We start from the raw sequence: 24,434 nt of genomic DNA on the forward strand, positions 1-24,434 counted from the left end.
CAAAATGATGCTGAGGCAGACATTTGCACTCCTTGAAACTTACACTAAGAAATTTAAAACCCTAGTTGGGCTAACTGTCCAACGTTACAGAGACTAATCCTATACTACTGAGGTGACAGAAGAAGAAAATTTAAGTTACAAGCTGAAAACGGTTACAAAATCATAGTCACCTCGAAGTCAATTTAATAGGACACTCGAGAGGGTGTCACACCCTCTATTCCCGAATTTAAGCTAGGTGCTTTTCGGCTTGTTTGAAATTTACAGTAGGAATTTACATTTTAGAAGATAGGAAATTTGAGGTTACATTATTAAAGATAGGGAACATTCCCCTTGAGCTAGCTTTCAGGGGCTATCACATAGATATTAAATAGCTGACATTACCTTAATCTGCAGTAAAGCTCAATGAAGGGCAAGACGCCCCCGCCTCCACTAGTAGCACATAATCAGTAAACTGGATGATCAAGAAGACAAGGTGGCTCAAAAAGGTACCAGCTTTATACCTGAGAGGAAGGTTCTAGAGAAATCTGGGCTAAGGCCCGACACACCCCCAATTTTTATTGGATAATTAAATATGTACAAGAAAACGATGATTGGTTTAAAATTAAATACACAAAATTTTCTATTGGCCAACATCTTAAGTTGGCGGGAAGAGATTGATGTGTTGTCAAGTGTGAGACACAAAAAAACAAAGACAAATCAACTCAGTTTAGGAAACCTTAAAATAACAAATTACTTTGCAGTCTTAATCGTTCCTCTTCACACTAGAGGGCATAATATACGTTTCTTTGTAGAGACATCTGTGAAGAAAAGTCCAAACTTTTTGCACAAGTTGTGACAAGTTTATATTGAAGATGGCATTCTTCAAGGCTCTTCATTTGATTGAACAGGGCAGGTGTACCCTCGCGGTACAATTAATATTGTTATTAATGAGCCTAGTTAACTTAACAGACTGAGACCATTCCAACCGATAAGCTTGGTTTTGTAGAGATATACATTTGTTTTTTCCCAAATTTACATTGTTTTTTCATGATGTACACACTTACTTTCTGTTATATTTTTTTACAATTGGCTTTACCATTTAAAGTTAAAAATTTCATGATTGTTCTGTATTGAATAGAGAAATATACAATATTATATAGTAGGAAGGATCCACCTTTCAATACTCCGTTGTTAAGTTGAACCAAATAGAAGTTACAACCTGTTCATTTGGGACCGGTTTCAACACATTTGAAGCGTCATCATCAGCCAATTAGCAAAGCAGTGCAAAAATTAAGACATAAAGATCCAAAAACAACTAACACAATGATCACAGACAAAAAATTAACAATATTTCATGTCGAAGCAATTCGAGTTGATGTTCATAACACAATGATTACAGTCAAAAGAGTAAAAAGAACACCACTATTTCATGCCGAAACAAATCTAGTTGAAGTTCATAAGCAGATCTAGTACAATCCTGTTATGCTGCATTCACATATGAAGACGTATGAAGATGTGTTTGAGATCGATAACAAGTTAAAGGATTTGTTCTAATATGCAGACTTGAACTATAACTCGTTATTAAACTGAACTTATGATTTGCAGTTATGTATAGTTGTTGCTAGGCAGGTCTTGTAGGCATTTGTTTCTCCGGCCGAAGAGTAAAAGGTGACATAATTGAAGTCTTAGGAAAACAGTGTAAGACTTCATTTCGACAATTCGAAGTGGATATATAAATTAGAAAATAAATCTTTAAAAATAATAAAACCAAATAAAATATATAAAAAATAGGAAGAAATTTTAAAAGAAATTACAATGTGAGGCTCAACTCGAAACAGCTTGCCAAATGAATGGGAGATGATAAATAGAGAAAAGGGTGGGGAATAATGATGGTTGGTGGGAAAGGAAAATGGGGGGGGGTATCTAAGGAGGATCATGGGGGTGTTGCGGAAGGGGGAAGTGGCATGAGAGGGTATTGTGTACATTGTGAAAGATTGATCGCTTACTTGTTGACTTTAGGTTATTTAAAATGGAGATGAGAAAATCAAAAAGGGCATTGGGCTTCTCAGAAATATTATTCAGGTTAAGATTTGGTTTGAAAAACTGGTCAAGGTGTATAAAACAGTTTTCAGTGATGTCTGGGAGAGGTCCTGTATTTAGAGTGCTGAGAATTTCAATATCCTGGTCTATTGTAGTGAAAATATGTTTTGTGTCATGTATGTGTTGTCCCACTGCCAAAAATCTGTTGTATTTTATTGCATTAACGTGTTCGAAGTACCTAATTTTGAAGTTACGTCCAGTTTGACCTATGTAAGAAGAGTTACAGTTGTTGCACTTAAAACGGTATGCGCCTGATTTAGAAAAGACACTTGTTTTATTTAAGGAGTTGGAGTTATGTAATAATTCAAGGTTTCTATTATTAGTTCAAAAAGAAATCACGGTATTGTGTTTTTTGAAGGCATTAGCAATACTGTAGGCATTTATATTGAATGTGAATGTGGAGTAAGCAGCTGGTTTAGGATTATCTTTTAAGAGTGTTGTGTTAGGACGGTGTTTAAATTTGTCAATAATTTGTTCAATAAAATATCTATTATAACCATTAAATTTGGCAATGGAGCGGATGATATTTAGTTCTTTATTTAAGTTTTCCTTTGATAGCGGAATTTTGAAGGCACGGTTAAACATACTGTTGTACGAGGCACGTTTATGTGTCTGTGGGTGAAAAGAGTCTTGTTTTATGGTATTAGCTGTATGTGTGGGTTTTCTATAAATCATATATGATAATGAGGAAGGTAATCTGCTTATTGTTATATCTAGAAAATGAATTGATTTGTTTGATTCTGTTTCAAGACGGAATTTAATATGCAGATCAGTTTTATTGAGGCTATTAAGAGTAGATGCTGCATTAATAACTCTATCATCTAGGATCACAAATGTGTCATCTACAAATCTAGCCCAAAATAATACGTGTTTAAAGTCGTCGTTATCAATGAAATTGTGTTCTAAAAAGTCTAGGTACATTTCTGCTAGGATCCCTGAGGCTGGAGAACCCATAGCCAAACCATCTTGTTGATAAATTATATTGTCGAAGATGAAGGAGTTGTTATTAACTACTAATTTTAAGATGGTCATAAAATCATTAATTTCAAGTTTGGTTATGCAACTATATGTGTTTAAATTCTTCTCAATAATAGGAAATAATTTTTTGACATTAATGCTGCGGTACATATTGACAATATCGAAAGAGTGTAGAGAATGGTGTGGTTGGATTTTAAAGTTATTTAATTTCTCAACTAGTTCTGTGGTGTTTTTTACAGACTTATTCGATAAAAACTTGTAATTATTCTTAAGAAATTTTTGAATGAACTGTGCTAATTTGTAAAGTGGACTGGGTCTGTAATTAATAATTGGTCAAATGGGGACGTCAGTCTTATGAATTTTAGAACGAATCCTTTAACTCCTTATCGATCTCAATTACAACATCTTCATACGTGAATGCAGCATAACAGGATTGTACTAGACCTGCTTATGAACTTCAACTAGATTTGTTTCAGCACGAAATAGTGGTGTTCTTTTTACTCTTTCGACTGTGATCATTGTGTTATGAACATCAACTCGAATTGCTTCAACATGAAATATTGTTAATTTTTTATCTGTGATCATTGTGTTAGTTGTTTTTTGATCTTTATGTCTTAATTTTTGCTTTGCTAATTGGCTGATGATGACACTTCAAATGTGTTGAAACTGGTCCCAAATGAACAGGTTGTAACTTCTATTTGGTTCAACTTAACAATGGAATATTGAAAGGTGGATCCTTCCTACTATATAATATTGTATAATTGGCTTTACGTCGCACCGACACAGATAGGTCTTATGACGATGATGGGATAGGATAGGGCTAGGAGTGTGAAGGAAGAGGCCATGGTCATAATTAATGTACAGCCCCAAAATTTTCCTGGTGTGAAAATGGGAAAACATGGAAAACCATCTTCAGAGCTGCTGACAGTGGGGTTCAAATGCATTATCTCCCTAATGCAAACTAAAAGCTGCATGCCCCTAACTGCACGGCCAACTCTCTCGGTGTGATATTATAGAGTATTTAGTTGTAGCCTAAATTTTTTTACAAATGTAAGCCCTTGAATAAATAAATAAATAAATTAATATATAAGTAAGTAACTGTCGCATGCCAAGATAAATTAGTATAATTAGAGTAATCAATTTGATTCATAAACTCTTTGGTTTATTAATTTGACATGGATAACCGAAAACTTGCGTTAGGTTTGGAGAATACTTTAATAATCAGCATTAACTAATGCACTGTTTTTTACTTTCATACTCCAATAGTTAATTGAAGCATTTAATTAAAGAATCATAGATTAAAATTTAAAGTTTTACCTTTAGAATAGCAGACATGGAAAAGTGATTAAAAGTTCAAACTTTTTCAATTTACATTAAAATGATTCTCCCAGCAATAAAGTGTGGACTTTTTGGGTATATCACCAGTATTTATTCCTAGTTTTATTGTCCTTTGGCATATTGATAAATAATTTGTTTGGAGTGGGATGCCATGTATTTGTGAACATTGGAACTATACACCATTTATAACTTTTCTGCTTTACTGTCTGCACAGGATTCATTTTTAATCCATAAAGTAGCACTCAGATTATTACACACTGTATAGAAATCGAACTTAACTTTGCCAGACACTAACATAAGGGAGAAATACATGAACTCTATCCTGTTTCTCAAAGCACATTATATGTGATTTCGTCTGCTAATACAGTCAACCTGGACAATGGGTCAGACCAATGAGATTACATACTTGTATCACGTGACACCTATGTACTTTAATACGGGTTTTTACCATGTTTGGAGTTATTATTTATACATTCTGACCACATTTTTGAATTCTGCATGAAATTTTGAATCAGATTAGCACATTTTTAATTAAAACCCCAGATTATGTTCCCTCTTGTCATCTTTGTTAGTTTGATGTTTACTGCTTGAAATGTTTTGTTGCACAAGGAACGTTTGAATAGATGCCACCACACACTGACTCAAATTACAAAATAATATCTTACTGTCAGTTAACTAACCATCATCTTTAAATTCTGATTCGTAACTTTCTAATTTTAAACTGGTTGACTTTAGACATATTGTGTCAATGTTGATGTCTTCAATGAATATCAGTATACCACCGAACATACTGTACTTGTAGACATACAAGAACACTATGATCCATCTCACTGCTAATTCAAACTGTGAATGACTGGTGTGAACTAGATGAAGTTATGAAGTACTGAAAGGGAATGGCCGACTTACAAAATAATCGGGAAACCACAGGCACTCTGTTAATGCGTGGGATTTCCTGAGTTACAAAATTATGGGACAGGCAGTCTGTTAATTTAACACTTTTTTAGCTGAAATATCGACTGCATTGATTTTAATGACTAAGAATATGGAAAATATATGCTGAACTCCAAAATGTGGAAAAATGTAGAAAATAAACACTGCATTTTTCAACTCCACATATCAGATTTGTAGAGATAATATGAAATATAAAAATATAATTAATTTTAGTTTCCTAAATAGATATGTCCACCTCTGTGGTGTAGTGGTTAGTGTGATTTTCTGCCACCCCCGCACACCCGGAGGCCCGGGTTCGATTCCTGGCTCTGCCACGAAATTTGAAGCATGGTCCGAGGGCTGCAATGGGGTGCACTCAGCCTCAGGAGGTCAGCTGAGTAGAGGGGGGTTCGATTCCCACCTCAGCCATCCTCAAAGTGGTTTTCCGTGGTTTTCCCACTTCTCCTCCAGGCAAATGCCAAAATGTTACCTAACTTAAGGCCACGGCCGCTTCCTTTCCTCTTCCTTGTCTATCACTTCCAATCTTCCCATTCCCCACACAAGACCCCTGTTCAGCATAGCAGGTGCAGCTGCCTGGGCAAGGTACTGGTCCTTCTCCCCAGTTGTTTCCCCCAACCCAAAGTCCCATGCTCCAGGACACTGTCCTTGAGGCGGTAGAGGTGGGATCCCTTGCTGAGTCTGAGGGAAAAGACAACCCTGGAGGGTAAACGGATTAGGAAAGAAAGAGATAGAGATATCTATTTACATAGAAATCCGTTCACCGAGCTCGATAGCTGCAGTCGCTTAAGTGCATCCAGTATTCGGGAGATAGTAGGTTCGAACCCCACTGTCGGAAGCCCTGAAGATGGTTTTCCATGGTTTCCCATTTTCACACCAGGCAAATGCTGGGGCTGTACCTTAATTAAGGCCACGGCTGCTTCCTTCCCACTCCCAGCCCTTCCCTCTCCCACTGTCGCCATAAGACCTATCTGTGTCCGTGCGACATAAACGACTAGCAAAGAAATCCGTTCTCAGCTGATGACTAATGATGGACGATTCTATACTCTTGGCATGCACTTTTTCAAGAATAGCAATATTGGTGACATGGTCTTTCCTTGTGATCCTAAGAATGGATTGAAGATTTTGCTGGTGGAAGAGCTCAAGCTTTCTCAAGTCATGTTGGTAAAGGGTTCAAGTTTCGCAACCATACAGCAGTACTGTGATGACAACAGCGTGGTACACCATAGTTTCATGTTCATTGTTTGATCTTTATTCATGAACATCTGGTGTGTTAGTCACCCAAATGCTGTGTGGCCATCACCAGTTCTCTTTTCCACATTTTCCTCACAATTACAATGCACAATTAGGATACCAACCAGGTATGAAAAATGGTTTACCTTTTCCAGTGGAGTATCTGAGATGGAGATGTTGAAATGTGGAAGGGTTGTGCCTGGTGAAGGTTGTGCCAGGACCTTGGTCTCTTGAACATTAATGGTGAGACCAAAACGATCACATGCACTCGTGTAGCAGTTAACTGACTGTTACAGTTCATCTGGTCTGAGCGTAGATGATGCAGTTCAACTTTTTGGTTACCTTTCTAACCTCAGCGAGCCTTCGGGAGCAAAGTCTCAACAGGTTGAAAGCCCTCCATCGAAACGATACCTGACCTCCACATCTAGGTTCTTCTTCATAGGTGACTCATATAGCATGGCAGCCAAATATAATGCAAATAGTGTTGGAGAAAGCATACAGCCTTATTTATCTGAAATTTTATTCTGATGGCAAACCTGGGTGCTGTGCCATCATGGAGAGCCTGGACCAGATCAACAAAATACTGAGGACAGCCAAAGTGTTTCAGCACCACCCACATAAGTCTTAGAATCAAGTCAAATGCCTTTTCCAGGTCATAAAAGACCAAGAAGAGAGGATTATGTTGCTCTCTGCATTTTTTCGGAAGTTGCCTTGGACAGAAGATCAAATCAGTTGTGCATGTGGATGTTCGAAACCCACACTGGCATTCTGGGAGGGCCCTCTCAGAAATAACCTGGAGGCGGTTAAGCAAAATCCATGTGAGAATTTGACCTACAATAGATAGTAGTGATATATCATGATAGTTGCCACAAACAATACAATCACCTTTCTTGAAGATTGTGTTGATAGTGGCATTTTTTAGTTCACCAGGTACTTCTCTGACTTCCCAAATTTTGAGGACCGAGCTTGATAGCTGCAGTCGCTTAAGTGTGGCCAGTATCCAGTAATTGGGAGATAGTGGGTTCGAGCCCCACTGTCGGCAGCCCTGAAGGTGGTTTTCCGTGGTTTCCCATTTTCACTCCAGGCAAATGCCAAGGCTGTACTTTAATTAAGGCCACGGCTGCTTTCTTCCAGTTCCTAGGCCTTTTCTATCCCATCGTCGCCATAAGACCTATCTGTGTCGGTGTGACGTAAAGAAAAAAAAAAGGAAAGAAAGAAAGAAAGAAAATTTGAGGATGAGAGTGAAAATCTACATTTTGAGGGACTGGCCACCAGCTTCAATTAGTTATCTGGGCCAGGTGCCCTTCTAGGCTTCAGTTGATGGAGAGCTACACTGAATTCTTGGTAAGTTGGCAGAACTGTCATCTATGGTTGTTCGGGATGTTTAGGCACTTCACAAAGAAAGTTCTCAGCAGCCGTGGAAGGACGATTTAGAAGGGTGGAGAAATGCTTTTCCCAATGCTCCAGGATTTCATAGCTGTCACTATGAGTGGTAGAGTTGTCATCACTTTTCAGTGTACCTGATGAAGAGTGAGATGGACTGTATATCTCTTATATTCCTGAGTAATAGTTCCTCAGGTTCTGGGTATTATGTAGTCTCTGAAGTCCCTGAGCTTTCTGTTGCCACTAAGTATTCTTACTTTCTCTTATCTGTGTCTGACATGTTCTTTCTTTGTTTTGGAGGATGGGTCTTGCAGATGGTATAGATAAGCTTCCCTTTTTAGCATTGATGAGACACAAAATTTCCTTTTTGTTGTCATCAAACAAGTCTTACCTCTTCTGCTTTGCAAAACCAATGGTTTCCACAGCTGACTTTATGATTATCTTCTGCAAAGTGGCCCATTCTTGCTGAATGCCATTCATGCTAACTGGATTAACTGTCAGCTGGACATTGATCATATTCTGAAAATCTGTGGAATAGGATTCATCCTGAAGTTTAAATGTGTTAAACTTTCTTCTGGACAAGTTTTGGAAATGTCTAGGTGGTTTAGGCCATATAGAAATCTTGAGTTAACAAATAAGTAGTGTGTGATCTGTCCAACAATCATCAGTATTTCTTTCTGTTGTGGTAATAAGTATGTCCTTATCACATAACGGATAATGACGTAATCAAGGATGTGCCAATGCTTGGAACTAGGATGCACCCATGTGGTCTTGAAGAAATTAGGTAGTCGAAACTGAGTGTTGGAGATGAAGAGTTCATGTTCTGCGCAGAGAACAAGAAGCAATAGTCCATCTGGATTACAGTTGCCAATTCGACGTTTACTCATCACATTTTTCCAGAGCTGATTATGTCTCCCAACTTTGGCATTGAAATCGCCAAGGAGTTAAGAGCTTATCTGCAGATGATACCATGGTAATGGTTGTGCTTAGCTGATTGTAGAACTCATCCTTTACATCATCATCAGCATCTAAGATTGGAGCTTAGGTGGAGATGAGAACCATAAAAGTACTTCCTGAAATTGCAATATGGAGAGTCATAAGTCTTTCACTGATTGAAGTGGGGGTAAGTTGATAATCAAAATCCAGTTTAATCTTCACAGCGAATCCCATACCATGGAAGCAACGTTGCTCCTTTCCCTTCCAGAAGATGGTATATCCTGAACCAAACTTAGTAATTTTGCCTTCAGTGGACAATCTGGTTTCACTCAAAAGAACGACGTCAGTGTTGAGTCTAGAGAGCTCAAGAGTAACAAGAACTGTTCTTCTCTCATGCCTGTCATTATCTTTCATGTCAAGTAAAGTTCTGATATTCCATGTTCCGATTTTCAGTGTGTGTTTGTCTTTCCTCCTTTTGATTTTCAACTGCATGAGGGGCGAACCGCTGGTTGTGGCTGCCCAGCTGGACATAAGATATGATGACTGACGTTTAGCTCACCTTTTCTACGGTCTTCCCAATGTGGGGTGGGTGGTGGTAATCCTAAACAGACCTGCCCAAACACAGATACAGGACTGAATTCCTGAGTAGTCATAGAGCCTCAGGGAGATGACAATCACACATCTGCTGGCAACATGCAGGTCTGAATTCTGGGCTTTCCCAGAGTAATAAATGACATTTGGAAGAAGTGCCACTGGCATGGATTTGTTTTGGGTAGATCTCAGCTTGCCAGAAATTGACCCATGCACTGTGATCTCAGAGCTGTGTCCTGTGGCACATATGGAATGAGACATGCAGGTTCAAACACCAAGACTGCAACCAACTGCCTCAAACTCAAAATACTACAGCCGGTTCATCTGTCATGACCTGTTCCGCCTCCACGACCGTTGGGAACCATGAGAGTAACGAATTCCTCCTCCGCTCGTTTTGTTGTTGGGCCAGACACTTCTGATAGATTCTAGTGTCATTTCCTACACTGAAGGGACCATCAACTTACCTAAAGGAGCTCATCTGCCCAAAGCTGTTTGGCTGCTTTAGGTAAAGTCATTTACCACTGTCCAACATTCTGCGCTGAGTTGCTGGCTGTATGGCATTACTCCAGCCAGACATAACAAGTAATCAATAAGAAAATGCACCAGACTTAAAATACAATCATCTCAAGATAAGAATTATAATGTTTCAAAGAATAACTCTGAAAGTGAATTTCAAAAACTAAGGAAAAATCATATTGCAGCCGAGGAGAGTTTAAAAGCACTGCCACCATAATTAAGATAAATTTTCTGCATAAACCCCATAAAGCAATGTAAAAGATCACTTTACACAACTACTTTTGTTGGGTTAAACAATCTTAAATAAAACCTATTTTGGATTGTAAGATTCCTTCAGTGATGGGTAAAGTACAAGAAAAAAAGGAATTAGGCTGAATTACAGTTACCTGAGAAATACTTTACCTAATTACAAATAAAAATTATATTTTCAACAAGTAATATTTAAAATTACTATGCCTGTATAAAGCACAAGTCTTAAGGGAATCGCTGATATATATATGTATTTTGCATGGGGCTGAAATAATACGAGGGTGAATCAAAAAGTAAGTTACACTTCCAAGTTATGGCCATTTATGAAAACACCTAACCAAGCTCGATAGCTGCAGTCACTTAAGTGTGGCCAGTATCCAGTATTTGGGAGATAGTGGGAATGAACCCTACTATCGGCAGCCCTGAAGATAGTTTTCCATGGTTTCCTATTTTTACACCAGGAAAATGCTGGGGCTTACCTACTTAAGGCCATGGTTGCTTCCTTTCCACTCCAAACCCTTTCCTCTTCCGTTATTGCCATAAAACCTATCTGTGTCAATGCGGCATTAAGCAAATTGTAAAATAAAAAATAAAACACTTACATATAGGCAACACGGCTATGACCCATACAATGTAAGTTCACTTTTCCATGTAGTCCCCAAGAGACTGTAAACATTTCTTGGAATTGTCAACCAACTTTTAAATTCCGGATGCGTAGAAATCACCTGGAGACAGCTGCCTTCACCTCCTCATCATTTTGGAGATCCTTATTCAGCTTACTGAATACATGATAATCGCATGGCACTGTGTCTGGCCTGTATGGAAGATGTTGCCATGCCTCCCACTTGAATCACCGCAGCGGTTTGGACATTTTCGGGCCGTGAGAGGTGTTGCATTACTGTGCAAAAAAATCACACTGCCACTCAATTTTCCCTGCCGCTTTACTTTAATTGCCTTACACAACCGGTTCATTGTTTGACAGTGTACCGGTTGGTACATCTATACGCCGCACATTTGAATTTTCCACCTTAAAATACTCCTCTACTGCTGAAACTCTGAACTTTAAAACTGAATTAATTCAACCGTTTATCTGAAGATGTCACTGTGTTAAATTTCGAATTGTTTTTGTTTACTAATTATCAAGAAGTGTGGACATTCTCTCACAGATGTCTCTACCAAAAACTATGATCATGCACCCTGGTGCGAAGTGAAGGAACTTTTCTTGAAGATATTTTGTATTCATAAGTTGTTGTCTTTACTAAATTTTGTTCTTTCGTTGGTGGGTTGGGAATATTAATTTTTCTTTCCATCAGTTTTGAACTTAGCCAATCCTGAATTTCTTTAATTAATTTTGGACCAATAGTGTCCTTCTTCAATTTTAATGTGTAAGTTTTGGGGCAACCAATAAACGCCTGTGGGTGTGTCTTAATTATTCATGAAAGGTCTCGAATCTTCCATGAGGGTTTAAAAACTGTTGATTTTCATGGCTCGTCGCCACTTCAACAACATCTAGCTTAGTGTATGGAAGTATAGTAGGGGGCGGGTTGCGCCTCTTCCTTCGAGCAACAGCTCTCCAGCAAAGGTAATGGCCGTTTAACATTTTTATTTCTTTCTTGCTCAGCAGTTTAATCCCCGGGGAAGGTTCGAAACCTTTTCAGAGTATCCTACCTGTTTAAAAATGTAACTTAGTGCCGGCTTATGTAAACATTTTCTTATTACTTTAACTGTAAATCAGAGATAGAGAGTGCTTTACCCTCTTGAGCTCCCCTTCAATTTGGATTTGAGGTGACTACATTTTCATAACCGATTTTCTTCTCTCCATTAATGTGTTAAATTATTTTTCTTATACGAGTCACCTCTATAGTATGGGAATAGCCCCTGTGTATCGGCTTAACGCCACTTAGGTTTTAACAAGCTTTCATGTAGGAGTGCAAGTACACGCCTCCATTCATCTTGACTTTTTTTTGGGGGGGCCATTTAATTAATCTGTTCCTTTTCCACAAAGGCCCAGTAGATTGGGTACTAGATACCCCTGTTTCTTGATAGGTGTGCCTTGAGGTCAGTTGATAGTAATGTTGGTTGTTGCCTTTGATAGGCTTGAAAGATTGAGAGCGGTCAGCTCTTTCTGGTATTTTGAAAGGTGCCTCTAGGAGGCTTGATATTACTAGGCGGGAGCAAGTGCTCCATGTAATTAGGGGTTTTCTGCCCTTTGGTATTTTGTGGTTGTGAGCTGAGAGCTCAGAGATTGTAAAAGGTGGGGCTTGAAGCCCAGATCATTAATTTGTCTCTAAATCCTTGCTTTTCTGGTCTTGTGCCTGATTGACTTGTTAAGTTTTCAAATTCTATGTAAACATTTGTTAAATCTTGTTGTCTATTGAAAATATAACCTTTATTTAAATTTTAAATTCATCTTTCGGACTTGTAGTTAGACTCATTCCAGCCCGCACCTTCTTTCACCTCTGCTGATCCACCAAAACACGGTAACAGACAGTACGAAGCCAAGTTGATTGTCATGCCTTTCGACATAAATTCCATGTGCACCACACCCTCTATGTCGAAGAACACTGTCGCCATTACTTGTACTTGTAAGTTTCCTGCTGAAGGTTGGACCTTTGCCTTCTTTTGTGGTGGTGACGCGGTGTGCACCCATTCCATCGACGTTCTCTATGTTTTGGGGATGAAGTGGTGGACCCACGTTTCATCCCCTGTAATGATTCGTCACAGAAACTCATTGCCCTCCACAGAATGCCGTTGCAAAAATGCCAATGATGATTGGAAATGCTATCCCTTGTGAACATCAGTGAGCAGATGTGGGACCCATCTTTGACACATTCATCACTACAGGAGCCAAATCTCCACCTTCTAGGTGGTCCGCCCCTTCCCTTCGGGAAGGGGAATGAAAACATTCCCCTTGGTCCTTGGTCCTCCACGGTATGCACTAGTCATGCGTCTTGGTGGGTGTGCTAGGTACCAACTGACGAGCCCAACCTAGCACACGGGGGCGAAACGCTGGCAACCAGGAATGAGTTAGCTGAAAAAATTTATAATGTCCAATAACGGACCATTTATATTGGTATTATAAATTTACTCATTGAGGACAAATATTTCAGATTCCCTATGGGAATCGACATCTATATCATCTGAAGGCCAAGCCGGCATCAATATTTGGTAAGGAGACAAAGTCTCTCATAGTGCATTGGCACTGCCAGTGGCTTCAAGTAGCCTGTGCCGTGGCCTCCACTAATGACTTCTCGGCATACTCTTTGCAACTGGACATCTCCAACCTCCAACGTAGCACTTCTGCATTTTTGATCGGCTGGGTGGCTGTTCATCTCTACTGTCAGCTCCCCGCCGACCTAATAAAGCATATAGGTCAACTCTGCATTGGAAGTTAGCCTCCCCATCATGACCACCACCACCACCACCACCACCACCACCACCGCAACCATGACCTCCGCTTTTACCTTTCTTCCCATTCCTATCACAATTGTTAGGTCCTCCCACCCTTCACCGATTGTTAATTCGACACTTCCTCAGCCTACATACCCTGATCCACCCAGTTTTCTTTACATCCCTCCCCGCTACTTTAACCATTCGCCAACCACCACTGAAGAAAGCTCTACGACGCCACCAGCAACACAGCCACCGCCTTAGGCAGATGCCGCACAACAATCACCATCACCACAGCAACAACCAGCCCGCAACATCATGTATAGTTGTTTCCTCCGCGGCGTGGATTGCCTCATTTCTGACAGAGACGTAGTCTACGAGCTCAACCATGAAGGTATCCCTGTCCGGTGAGCCTTCGGCATCTGGAATTCCTCGGGACCAACATACTTAGTCCGTCTTCACCTGAAACTGAACAGGAAGTCCAACGCCTCATCACCAACGGCGCATGCCTCTATGGTCGACAACTCACCGTGGAGCGTTCCTGCTCCCCTCCCAGACCATCACACACCTCATGTCATCGACCCCGAACTGCCCCCCTATCGACCTCCACCACAAGTCAGTCCACCCATTCCTTCAATGCCCTCGTTAATCCCATCACCTCTATCAGCTGACCTACTCCAACTTCTCACCACCTCCCTGTGTAAAATCTCAGCTACGCTTCACCTCCTCATCCCACACGTCAGAGCTCCAGTTTGAACCTCCACTATTCCCTAACCCACATCTCCTCAACCAAGAGGCCCTCATCACTTCTCCACCTAATATCGATTCACATTACCCACCTTCTTCATTTCTCACACCTCCCAGTTCTCTTCACTTCTCCTGGCCTGAGAGATCGCGTAATGATCTAGGGGGCCCGCCACGCCCAACGGGCGGGGAATGTAAACTTCTCGACAGACAGGCAGGCAGGCAGGCAGGCAGGCCTCCACGGTATGCACTAGCCATGTGCCCTGATGGGTGTGCTAAGTACCAACTTATGAGCCCAACTTAGCACACGGGGGGAGAAACGCTGGCAACCAGGAATGAGTACATACATACATACATACATACATACATACATACATACATACATACATAATTATTATAGACTGTTATGCCTTTCAGCGTTCAGTCTGCAAGCCTCTGTGAAATTACTAAACGTCGCCACAATCCTCGATTTGCAACTAGTGTTGTGGCCTCATTTAGTTCTATACCTCTTATCTTTAAATTGTTAGAAACCGAGTCTAACCATTGTCGTCTTGGTCTACCTCTACTTCTCTTACCCTCCATAGCAGAGTCCATTATTCTTCTAGGTAACCTATCCTCCTCCATTCGCATCACATGACCCCACCACCAAAGCCGGTTCATGCGTACAGCTTCATCCATCGAGTTCATTCCTAAATTAGCATTTATCTCCTCATTCCGAGTACCATCCTGCCATTTTTCCCACCTCTTTGTACCAGCAATTATTCTTGCAACTTTCATGTCTGTTACTTCTAATTTATGAATAAGATATCCTGGGTCCACCATGCTTTCGCTCCCGTAAAGCAAAGTTGGTCTGAAAACAGACCGATGTAAAGATAGTTTCGTCTGGGGGCTGACTTCTTTCTTACATAATACTGTTGATCGCAACTGCGAGCTCACTGCATTAGCTTTACGACACCTTCATTCAATCTCACTTACTATATTACCATACTGGGAGAACACACAACCTAAATACTTGAAATTATCGACCTGTTCTAGCTTTGTATCACCAATCTGACTCAGTTCTATTGAATTTCTTACCTACTGACATCAATTTAGTCTTCGAGAGGCTAATTTTCATACCATACTCATTGCACCTATTTTCAAGTTCCAAGATATTAGACTGCAGGCTTTCGGCACAATCTGCCATTAAGACCAAGTCGTCAGCATAGGCCAGACTGCTTATTACATTTCCACCTGACTGTATCCCTCCCTGCCATTTTATACCTTTCAGCAGACGATCCATGTAAACTACGAACAGCAAAGGTGAAAGATTACAGCCTTGTCTAACCCCTATAAGTATCCTGAACCAAGAACTCATTCTACCATCAATTCTTACTGAAGCCCAATTATCAACATAAAAACCTTTGATTGATTTTAATAATCTACCTTTAATTCCATAGTCCCCCAGTATGGCGAACAACTTTTCCAGCGGTACCCTGTCATATGCTTTCTCTAGATCTACGAAACATAAACACAACTGCCTATTCCTCTCGTAGCATTCTTTAATTACCTAGCACATACTGAAAATCTGATCCTGACAGCCTCTCTGTGGTCTGAAACCACACTGAGTTTCATCCAACTTCCTCTCAACGACTGATCGCACCCTCCCTTCCAAGATGCCAGTGAATACTTTGCCTGGTATACTAATCAATGAGATACCTCGATAGTTGTTGCAATCCTTCCTGTTCCCTTGCTTATAGATAGGTGCAATTACTGCTTTTGTCCAATCTGAAGGTACCTTACCAACACTCCATGCTAATTTTACTACTCTATGAAGCCATTTCATCCCTGCCTTCCGACTATACTTCACCATTTCAGGCCTAATTTCATCTATCCCTGCTGCTTTATGACAATCTAGTTTATTTACCCTCCTTTCCACTTCCTCAAGCATAATTTCACCGACATCACTTTCCTCCTCCCCATGAGCTTGGCTGTTCGCAACACCACAAGGATAATTTCCTTTTACATTGAGAAGATGTTCAAAATATTCCCTCCAGTTCTCCAGTGATTCCCTGGGATCTATTATGAATTCACCTGAATTACTCAAAACACTGTTCATTTCCTTTTTCCCTCCCTTCCTAAGATTTTTTATTACTGTCCAGAAAGGTTTCCCTGCTGCTTGACCTAGCCTTTCAGGTTGTTACCAAATTCTTCCCATGACTTCTTTTTGGATTAAACAACTATTTGTTTTGCTCTGTTTCTTTCATCTACGTCCAAAACCCTGTCTGCCTCGATCCTTGTTTGGAGCCATTTCTGATAAGCCTTCTTTTTGTGTTTACAAGCTGCTCTCACTTTATCATTCCACCAAGATATTCGCCTTTTCCCATCTTTACACACAGTTGTTCCTAGGAATTCCCTTGCTGTTTCTGCTACAGCATCCCTTCTCACTAATCATATCCATGTACTTCTGTCTAATTTCCTCGTCCTGGAGATTTTCTACCCTTATTCGTTTACAGACAGATTTCACTTTCTCTACCCTAGGCCTAGAGATACTTAGTTCACTACAGATCAGATAGTGGTCTATATCATAGAAAAATCCCTGGAAAACTCTAACATTCCTAACAGATTTCCTGAATTCAAAGTCGGTTAAGATATAGTCTCTTATGGATCTGGTACCCCTAGCCTCCCATGTGTAGCGGTGAATAGCCTTATGCTTGAAGAATACTAGCACAGAAGTCCAGCAAACGCTTCCCATTCCCATTAGCTTTCATATCTTCCCCACATTTACCAATCACCCTTTCATATCCTTTAGTTCTATTCCCAACTCTCGCATTGAAATCACCCGTTAGCACTATTCTATCCTTGCTGTTGACCCTGACCACGATGTCACTCAATGCTTCATAAAACTTGTCAACTTCATCCTCATCTGCACCCTCACATGGTGAATACATGAAGACTATTCTATTCCTAATTCCTCCAACTGACAAATCTACCCACATCATTCGCTCATTTACGGGCCTAACAGAAACTATGTTGCATGCAATGGTATTCCTGATAAAGAGCCCTACCCTAGACTCTGCCCTTCCCTTTCTAACACCCATCAAGTACATTTTATAATCTCCTATCTCTTCCTCGTTATCTCCCCTTACCCGTATATCCCTTACTCCTAGCACATCCAAATGCATTCTCTTTGCTGACTCAGCCAGTTCTACTTTCTTTCTTCCATAAGCCCCATTAATATTGATAGCTCCCCATCGAATTCCATTTCGTTCGCCAAATTGTTTCCAAAAAGTCCCCCACCTGTCAAATGGGAGTGGGACTCTGTTACTCCCATAGATCTGAGGCTTGCTTAAAATGTTCTGAGCTCGGTAAATTCATGAAGCAGGATGCTACCCTACTTGCACATAGTCCATGTGAGGATCTCTCCTCTAACTGGTTATGGACCACCGGTGAATTGTATAGTCCTAGCCGCCTGAGCACAAGGAGGGCCATGACTCAGAATATGTCCGAGATGCCCACTCCCATTCCATAGCAACTGGTATCCCGACTGTCAGGGCCACTTACTAGGCCACTCAACCGTTGCCCATGGTTCACGAACTAGGACATGACTACAGTAACCCACAAACGTGAACCATACCAGGAGTGAGTTAGCTGGAAAATTTATAATGTCCAATAATGAACCATTTATATTGGTATTAAGTTATTCTATGTTTTATAGGCATTATGTCAGTATCTTCGTATAACAGAATATAAACTTTGGTTCCACAGTCTGTGAAATGGAAGTTCTGACCTTAAATATATTGTAGCTCTAATATAATCATTGTCACGTGGATTGTATATATAGCATGTTTTGTGTCAATTAGGTTGAAAAGGTTCTTAATGTAAGCAAATGCAATTCATTTGCTGGCTTATTTTCAACTGTAAAAAGGAAGTGAACCAAGTGTCCTTATATTCATTTTTCTACAGTTCCAGAAATAGCCCCTACAATGCACAGCAAACCTGTCCTCTCCAAGACGTTCTTCAGCTTGAAAGTGCAGTGGCTGCCCCCACTACAGTGCGAGAAGCTCAATGGCTATCTACTTGGTTATCGCTACCGAGGAGGAGCTGATGATAACTGGGTTGATACTCGTCATACCATTGCAAAATTGACTAGTCTTAAACCTAACAATAAGTATTCAATAACTGTTCTTGTAGTTACTACATCAGGATGGAATGAGAAATATCCTCTCATTATTAATGCATCTACATATGCTTTAGATAAAAAAGATCATAAAAGCAAACCATGAGAGGAGTTTAGTTGTTAGCAAAGTGAAGTGTATATTCTTTTACTTGGTTGTGGTTATAATTATTTTGTTGTAATTGTTATAATCATATTGTTTAAGTTGATACACGTATGATATTTTTAAAGTCCTTAAAGTGTCATCATTTAATTCTTTATATTATTGCTTTCTTGGCAATGCAGATGATTCATGAAAAGAAAGGGGAAAAGCAAAGATTGCCCAGATATTGCCCTAGCAATAACCTACAAGTATAAAGTAGTTAGAAAATGTAGGGTAATGATTCCACTGGGTAGGATATAAGAGATTTGGGTCTATTTTAGTGTCACCACCACCACCACTGCCATCATCACCGTCACCACTACCGGTTCCATCCAGAAGTCTGGGTAGGATTTGTGTTAATGATATACCACCATCGATGGTGACTATAGCAGCGAGTTCTCCGACTAGGTGAAGATTATACCATCTGCAGACGTGCCAAGTCTCCCGATTTGAGCGGGAGACTCCCAATTTATCATCGTTCCTCCCAATCTCCCGATCACCGGGTCCAATCTCCCGATTTTCAGAGTTATATCCGTAATTTTAGTAATATTTTAAACTCCCACGGATTTCCTCGTTCTATATGGCTGAGTATGGCTGGTCAATAGTAGTTCTAATAATGATACCAGATGGCAGTACAGGGCACAGTGGCCAGTCATATGCTCCTCTTTGCTCTATAATACAGTCATTCTATCGTCAAGTAACATTCTCTTTGGAGTAACCTAACCTCAGAAGTAGCACACCATAGTCGTTCTACCAAGGGCAAGACCTGCAGAAGTGCTCGTGTTGTGCCTTAATATTTGTTTTGGCCAAAATGTCAAAAAAGAAATATGATGCAGTGTTTAAAAGTGCTTATAGGGAAGAGTTTCTGTGCCTTAATATTTGTTTTGGCCAAAATGCCAAAAAAGAAATATGATGCAGTGTTTAAAAGTGCTTATAGGGAAGAGTTTCCATGTTTGAGTGAATCCAGAAAGGAACCAACGTTCAGATTCTATACCATATGTAGGTGTGATTTTTCAGTTGCACATGGTGGGAAATACGATATACTCAAGCATATCCAGTGTGTAGAAAGAAACCAGAAACTGAACTTTTCATGTGAAAACCAAGAAGTAAATTCTGTGACAAATGCCGAGGCATTATTTACATCATTTGTAGTAGAATATAACCTGCCTGTAAATTGTGCCGATCACGCGGGACCTTTGTTTCGCAAAATGTTTCCTGATTCGGAAATCGCTAAACGATATGGGTGTGCTAGAACGAAAACAGTTGCTACCATTACAGAAATGTGCATGGAAGAAAGGGCGAAAATTGTATCACATTTGCAGGTGAATGCATTTTCTGTTGCTACTGATGGTAGCAATAAAAGCGACTTGAAGATATATCCCATTGTTGTAACATTTTTTAGGCCTGAACTCAATGAAATTCAGAGTTGTCTACTCTCTGTGTCTAATTTAGAAGGGGATACTACTGGAGATAACATTGCCAATCTTTTGCTCTCAATTTTTCGGGAATTCTGCATTCTATTAAAAAATTGCCCAGCCTTTGGTGCTGATAATGCTCCAGTAATGGTAGGATTAAAGAATGGTGTGGCTGGATGTTTGAAGCGGGAAAATAGTAACATAATCATCGTAGGCTGCTCTTGTCACCTAATTAATCTTGCTCCCGAGAAGAGTGCAGTGTGCTTGCCCGTACATGTAGATGAAAGTATAATTGATATATTTTATTATCTGGAAAGGAGTTCAAAGGGGAAAGAAAATTTCAGAGAATTTCAGACTTTACACAACACAGAGATCAGGAAAATTCTGAAGCATGTGCCTACTCGATGGTTATCACTAAGAAGATGTTTAGATAGGATTTTGCTTCAGTGGGACCCTTTGGTTACATTATTCAGGTGCGGAATTGTGAGTAAGGATTGTCAGATGGGAACTTTGAAGACTTACAAAATTCCTAAGCACAGTTTAAGTGCAGATGTGTCTTGTTTGTCTGAAAAGGTTAAGGATTGTCATAACATTTCACCTCACTCCTCAGTTAAGAGGAAAACCCAGTCATCAGTTTCACTAAAAAAAATGAAACCACTGATGACACTAAGAGCCATGCATTGTCACGTGAAGAACGACTTTTCATGTTCCTTTCATCAAATTTACATAAATCTTTTTTGCCTTTTTCTCTCAATTTTATGGATATCTTTGAGAATCCAAACATAGCTCTTCAGTCAAGTATGCTGCACATCCACTTACACATCCACACACATACAAATGCACTACTTATAACAGCATGGTCAAGCGCGCATTTAAAATACCAGTGTCAAAAGCAAACTTAAAGAAAAAACTAAACATCATCCATTCCTTTGCAAATTCAATGGATATAACAACTGTTTTATAGATAGAATAATAAATAAATTCAAGTACTGACCGAACACAACGCTAGAAAAAGAAAAACACAACCCTACCACATATTCCACCTTCACCTTCAATGAAAATGTTTACAGTGTTACCAACATCTTTAAGCAAAACATACTTTTACTACAATAGACGAAGACTTGGAGATTCCTAGAACTTTAGGAAAGGGCCCTCTTCTGGACGTCACCAAAAATTGCTTTATACACCTCGATCAGTTTTTTTAACCCTAATTTAAACTTAAATGAAATTTCCGAGAAATCCAATATTCTTTACGACTTTCTTATTACGGTTCTTAAACATGTTAAGTTTACGAGAAAGCGTTCGATCTTCTACGCATTACATAACACCCTACCTTGCTACACGTTCCCACCACATACCCCTCCAGACCCACCCCTAATACCTCCCCCGTAGGCATTTCCTCTCCAAGCCCCTCCCTTCCCGTCCTCCCCTCCCCTAACCACCTTTACTCGCAAACCTGCTTCAGTTGCCAACTCCTCTCCACAGTATAAGCTTCCCAGCACGCTGCAGCAAGGTGAGTCTCCATCCTTTGATTCTCTATATCCATTCTTCATTTGACTTGCCCTCTACAGAACTCCACACTCAAATCAGCTCTCTGTTTTCTTTAGGTTTAACGTTCCGCATGAACCGAGGAACCTCGGTCCTACACAATACAATAGGGCCTACATGTACATTCTAATGCCCACAGCACAACTTCAAATTAAGAAGACCATGCCACCAGCAGTGACCAGACTATTCCTCAGTGCTGTATTATGAACAAGATTTTAATGTGTTCACAATTTTTTTTATCATATCAAAGCAAAAAATTGACAGAAAGTGCCTCAGCTCATGTACAAGACTAATACGCTGCTGAAGCATAGCTATCTCTAGACATTTTACATGAACTGTTTTAAATGTGACATTTTACGAATTTTATCTAGTCTGTGTGTCTTGTTGCTATATGCAAATCTATTCACTTGCTTGGTTTTATCTATGGCTGATGAAGACATTGTATACGTGTCGAAACTGGTACCATTATAATTTAAATGTTGTAACAAAACCTATGTGCAACAGTTATGTATTGAAAAAGTGGATTCTATTATATTCAATAACTTTTGTGACCAACGGAACTCGAACTGGCTGACCACGGTGTCAGTCCATATAGAACTGATGCCTTAGCGATCATGGCCACCAGGCGGGGTGCACTGAAAATCACGGAGTATTTCACACAATTTATTGTTGTAGTTAATTTCCTATTGTTCTTATGTCCTGAAAATTTAAAAAATTAATGTTACTAAATAAAGTTCATATCGCTTATATGTACAAAAATGTTACATTCTTCACATAATGTGTAAATATTACTAAGAATATGTCAAATGAAACACAGGTATAACCATATCAGAACCACAATTCGCCAACATTTTTCATTTTCAGTTGGACATTGTTGGATGCGCTAGTGAGTTGGTTGGCTGTTCCAAGAGCTTTGTATTATCATAGTGATAAAGTAGTTGATAGTTGTAGAAATTTAGCAAATTTGGTGTGTGTGTGTGTGTGTGTGTGTGAGAGAGAGAGAGAGAGAGAGAGAGAGAGAGAGATACACACACACTTTGTTCCACAAATATTGGTGCTTAGTGTTTGTTTGTTTGTTTGTTTGTAGTAATTGAGTTTAGTGGTATTTATTTAGTATCTTTACACTGAGTAGTTCCATAGGCATCCACTAGATTACAAGCTGTAATTTAGGACTGCATAAAAGAAGAAATATCTTTTTTTTTTTTTTTCCAAATATTAGTATTAAGATATTAGTGGGTTTGTTGATAAAGCTTACTAAGACGGGATATTAAAAAGAGTATTAACTTCGGCAGCAGTTATGTTAGTGCAGGCAATTGACAGGGTATTTCATACAGCAGTTAATGTTCCACCTATCACGAAAGTAATAACTTCTTCAAATAACATGATACTGTTGTAAATTTTGTTTAAAGAAAGGATTTCAACAGAATATACAGCATTTCACTGGCGAAGTTGTTAACATTCGTATTGTTATCGATTATTGTCGCTCTTCATATTCAAATATTGCATTGTTGGCTACAGTCGTAAACAAGCGGTGTAGTGTAGTCAAGAAAATATAAATAAAAATCAGCCCATTCTTGTATTCCGATCATTTGTAGTTCTGAGTAGGTAGTTAAACTATCTGTAATTTATATTTCGCACCCTTGATCTTTCAGTATTTATGAGCCGTTAGCTAATAATAATCGAGTTTCTATATCCCAATAATTACAATTCAAGTCCCTGGCATAGTTTTGACAGAAGTATTTTTGAGAAATTATTGTACACAACCTCGTATTTTTAAGCATTTAAGGACACTCTTATCCTCGGGGTCGACGTTGTTTCACGTCCGTAGGTATTAACCACAAAGTGCCCTACACGTGACCCTCGGGTGGTGCTAAGAAAGCAATAACTGTGGCTGCTGGACCTACCTTTTTAAAGATCTCCCGCAATGATAATAGTATTTCATGGAAATAGCTCTTCTCAGGGCTACCAGACAAGAAACATTGGACCTTTCATCCGTGTCTTCCAGCTTAACGTAGAAAGCATCAGCAGAGCAAAATGTGACTACCTGTCCAAAGTTCTCCTGAATAATAATATAGATGTTGTGGCTATACAGGAAACCCATACAGCCAATGAAGAAGAGTTTCGGAAAAGGGGCCGCATTAATGGTTACACAGCTCTTGGTGCAACATATCACAGTGCACATGGTATAGCTACTTATGTTCGTAATAATATCCAAGATGCCTCACTGCTCTTTCAGAACGAAAACGAAGACATCCATTGTGTTGCTGTGCGAGTGGCAGATGTTACTATTTTTAACATTTATAAACCCCCAAACGCCCAGTGGCCAAGTACCGTTCTATCTACTGCTCAACACCCTGCAGTTTATATAGGCAACTTCAACAGCCATCACGAACTATGGAAGTACTCGAATAACAATGAATGTGGAACGAAACTCGTAGAATGGACAGAAATGAACAATCTCCATCTGATTTTTGACCCAAAAGATCTTGGTACTTTCCAATCAGCTGCATGGAATAGGGATTCCAATCCTGACCTGTGTTTTGTTAGCTGCAATGAGGGAGGACAGCCCTTACATACCAGTCATAAAATGTTAAGGCATTTTCCCCACAGTCAACATCGCCCTGTTATAGTGGATATTGGCATCAAAATTCCTGTTGTACAGTCAATACCACATGCTCGGTGGAACTTCAGAAAAGCAAATTGGTCAGCATTCACCACTGAACTGGATAAATGTGTTAGGTGGATTGCTCCCAAGCACAACAATTACAAGCGTTTCGTAGGTGCAGTT

The 24,434-nt window shown here is 39.7% G+C and overlaps 1 protein-coding gene across 4 annotated transcripts in view; it reads left to right on the plus strand.

Moving 5' to 3' along the window:
- LOC136873850 (angiopoietin-1 receptor) overlaps positions 1 to 20,910 on the plus strand; it is a 540,166-nt gene extending 519,256 nt beyond the window's left edge. For 3 of the 4 annotated variants that reach the window (XM_067147131.2, XM_067147132.2, XM_067147134.2), the window contains one exon: positions 18,331 to 20,910. In XM_067147131.2, coding sequence (XP_067003232.2) covers positions 18,331 to 18,650 — 320 coding nt within the window. In that variant the 3' untranslated portion in view covers positions 18,651 to 20,910. The remainder of the gene's footprint in view (positions 1 to 18,330) is intronic. The other variant, XM_067147133.2, reaches the window with a different exon arrangement.
- Positions 20,911 to 24,434: the final 3,524 nt, after the last annotated feature.

This window comes from Anabrus simplex, chromosome 5, assembly GCF_040414725.1.
Source record: "Anabrus simplex isolate iqAnaSimp1 chromosome 5, ASM4041472v1, whole genome shotgun sequence".
Taxonomy (NCBI): domain Eukaryota; kingdom Metazoa; phylum Arthropoda; class Insecta; order Orthoptera; family Tettigoniidae; genus Anabrus; species Anabrus simplex.